The sequence below is a fragment of the Ipomoea nil genome, unplaced genomic scaffold (assembly GCF_001879475.1).
Source record: "Ipomoea nil cultivar Tokyo-kokei standard unplaced genomic scaffold, Asagao_1.1 scaffold3213, whole genome shotgun sequence".
Lineage (NCBI taxonomy): Eukaryota > Viridiplantae > Streptophyta > Magnoliopsida > Solanales > Convolvulaceae > Ipomoea > Ipomoea nil.
In genome coordinates, this window is record NW_017619641.1 from 236,197 (window position 1) to 239,307 (window position 3,111).

The following is a 3,111-nucleotide window of genomic DNA, read 5'->3' on the forward strand; positions in this document are numbered from 1 at the left end:
GTAAGTAAATAATACAAACGTTCAAAGTATTCACAATTTATATATAAACACAAAATACTCACAATTTCTGTTTCTGAAGCTCCACTCGGATTCAAGTTCTCAACCTGTACAATACATCCTCTGAATTTGGCGACAGCTTTCATTATAGTTTGCATCTGGGACGTAATTGACCTCAATGATCAAGTGCTTCTAACATTTGCTGGTAGCGCTTCATGATAAGCATTCATAATACGAGTCCAAAATACGTCCCCAGCTTGATGATGACCCGTAGCTTTATCTTGGCAAATATTAACATACACATGACAAAGGAGTTTATCTTCCTCAATAGAGTATGAACTAGTTCGAATTGTGCGTGCCTTGGACATTTTTTAAAAGAGGATGGAGAGGAATATAGAATAGAGAATTCAAAGAGCCAAGAGTTATATGAATAGAGAATTCAAAGAGTTGTGGTTTCTGATTTGGTGGTGTACTATTATATAGAGTGAAAGCAAAAATCAATTAATGGCTAAGATGGTTGTGATATAATCCTACGGTTGAAAACAATTGCTTTTGGGATTTGGGAAAGATATCATGTCAGATCTTGGATTGTGCGTTGGAAGTATATGAATACCAATTAATGGCTAAGATGGTTGTGATATAATCCTACGGTTGAAAACAATTGCTTTTGGGATTTGGGAAAGATATCATGTCAGATCTTGGATTGTGTGTTGGAAATATATGAATACCAATTAATGGCTAAGATGGTTGTGATATAATCCTACGGTTGAAAACAAATGCTTTTAGGATTTGGGAAAGATATCATGTCAGATCTTGGATTGTGTGTTGGAAGTATATGAATACCAATTAATGGCTAAGATGGTTGTGATATAATCCTACGGTTGAAAACAATTGCTTTTGGGATTTGGGAAAGATATCATGTCAGATCTTGGATTGTGTGTTGGAAGTATATGAATACCAATTAATGGCTAAGATGGTTGTGATATAATCCTACGGTTGAAAACAAATGCTTTTGGGATTTGGGAAAGATATCATGTCAGATCTTGGATTGTGTGTTGGAAGTATATGAATACCAATTAATGGCTAAGATGGTTGTGATATAATCCTACGGTTGAAAACAATTACTTTTGGGATTTGGGAAAGATATCATGTCAGATCTTGGATTGTGTGTTGGAAGTATATGAATACCAATTAATGGCTAAGATGGTTGTGATATAATCCTACGGTTGAAAACAAATGCTTTTAGGATTTGGGAAAGATATCATATCAGATATATAAATACATGACATACACACTTATCTTTCACCATAGCAATCCTAAGATATGAATCCCTCACACCCCTTTTCATCATCACCCCAACACCCATCTTCATCCTCGCAAGAGGATGACGATGATCTCATTGCTACAATACAATCACAAAAACAAGCACTACTAAGTACGTATGCTAACAACAATGCTGCCATGGCTTACTGTTTGGAGATTATGTCTACTCAAGCCATCAACCCAAGTCATGGCGGGTCAATTTCTGGGCATAGAGTGATTCACCGTGACCGTGAAGATGGTGATCGAAGATTACATGCTGATTATTTTTCAGAAAATCCAAAATATAATGAGGCAATATTTCGTAGACGATTTCGAATGAGTCGAAATTTGTTCTTACGAATTGCCAATGCTGTTGCAGAGCACGACAATTACTTTGTGCAACGGAGAGATACAATCGGTAGACTAGGCTTGTCTACTTTACAAAAAGTAACATCAGCATTTCGAATTTTGGCATATGGAGTAGCAGCAGATGCAACCGATGAATACATCCAAATTGGGGAATCAACAGCAATTGAAAGTTTGAAGAGATTTTGCAGAGCGGTCGTAGAGGTCTTTGGACAACGCTATCTAAGAGCGCCAGATGCTAATGATGTTGCAAGGTTGCTTGAAATTGGTGAGAGGCGTGGCTTTCCAGGGATGCTTGGGAGTTTAGACTTCATGCATTGGACTTGGAAAAACTGTCCAACAGCTTGGGCCGGACAATATGCTGGGCGTAGTCGAGAACCAACTATTGTTCTCGAGGCCGTAGCTGATTATGATTTGTGGATTTGGCATGCACATTTTGGTTTGCCGGGGTCGAATAATGATATTAATGTGTTGAAGGCATCACATTTGTTTGCAAACATTGCAAATGGTACGGCACCTCCTGCTCATTATGTTATTCAAGGGAAAGTGTACGATACATGATATTATTTAGCTGATGGGATATATCCGAAATGGTCAACCCTGGTGCAAACTATTCATCAGCCCCTAGGACCAAAGAAAAAGTTATTTGCAATGATGCAAGAAGCATGTAGAAAGGATGTAGAACGTGCATTTGGGGTCCTCCAATCAAGATTTGCAATAGTCAAGGGACCAGTACGTTTTTGGGATAAACATGTATTGCATGATATAATGACATCATGCATCATAATGCATAATATGATAATTGAAGATGAACGTGATGAGCAAGTCGATATACAAAGTTGGAGAGAAGCACCGGCTCCTGAGGTTGATATATGTAGAGATGAAAGAATTGTCTTTGAAGAGTTTCTTGCTCGACATAGGCAAATCAAAAATAAAGAAACGCATTATGCGCTTCGTGATGCATTGATCGAGCATATGTGGGAACATTATGGTAATTCTAATAATTAAATGTAGCGGGTGTTATTTATTATTGTGGAATAAAATAATATTTGCATTATAATTATATTGTATCATATAAACATAAAATTAAATATAAATTGTATATTATTAAAATAAAATTATATCATTTCAAAGATCTTATCAAGAAGACGATTAAAATAAAATTAATATTAAATATAATTTAATTAAAAATAAAATATATAATATAATTAAAGTCTAATTTATTAAATTACAACTATTAGTTTTGTTAAAAGAATAAAAGTATAAATATAAACTTTATGAGGGGTGTAGGAATAAAATTTGGTGCAGAATTTGGTGTAATGGGTTGGAGATGAAAAAAATTTGGTGTAAGAATATGCTGGGAATATTCCTTTTTGGTGTAAAATTTGGTGCAGAATTTGGTGCAATGGTTGGAGATGGTCTCAGTGTATGATCCAAACAAAGCAA

General features: G+C 35.5%; 1 protein-coding gene across 1 annotated transcript; it reads left to right on the forward strand.

The window, feature by feature from the left end:
• The first annotated feature begins 1,320 nt into the window (after positions 1 to 1,320).
• On the forward strand, positions 1,321 to 2,226 carry LOC109168697. The gene has a single exon (XM_019317682.1). The coding sequence runs from the start codon at positions 1,321 to 1,323 to the stop codon at positions 2,224 to 2,226; it is 906 nt and encodes a 301-aa protein (XP_019173227.1).
• Positions 2,227 to 3,111: the final 885 nt, after the last annotated feature.

Excerpts from the sequence above, each read along its gene's own strand:
- LOC109168697 (XM_019317682.1), top strand. The coding sequence starts at position 1,321 with ATGAATCCCTCACACCCCTTTTCATCATCACCCCAACACCCATCTTCA.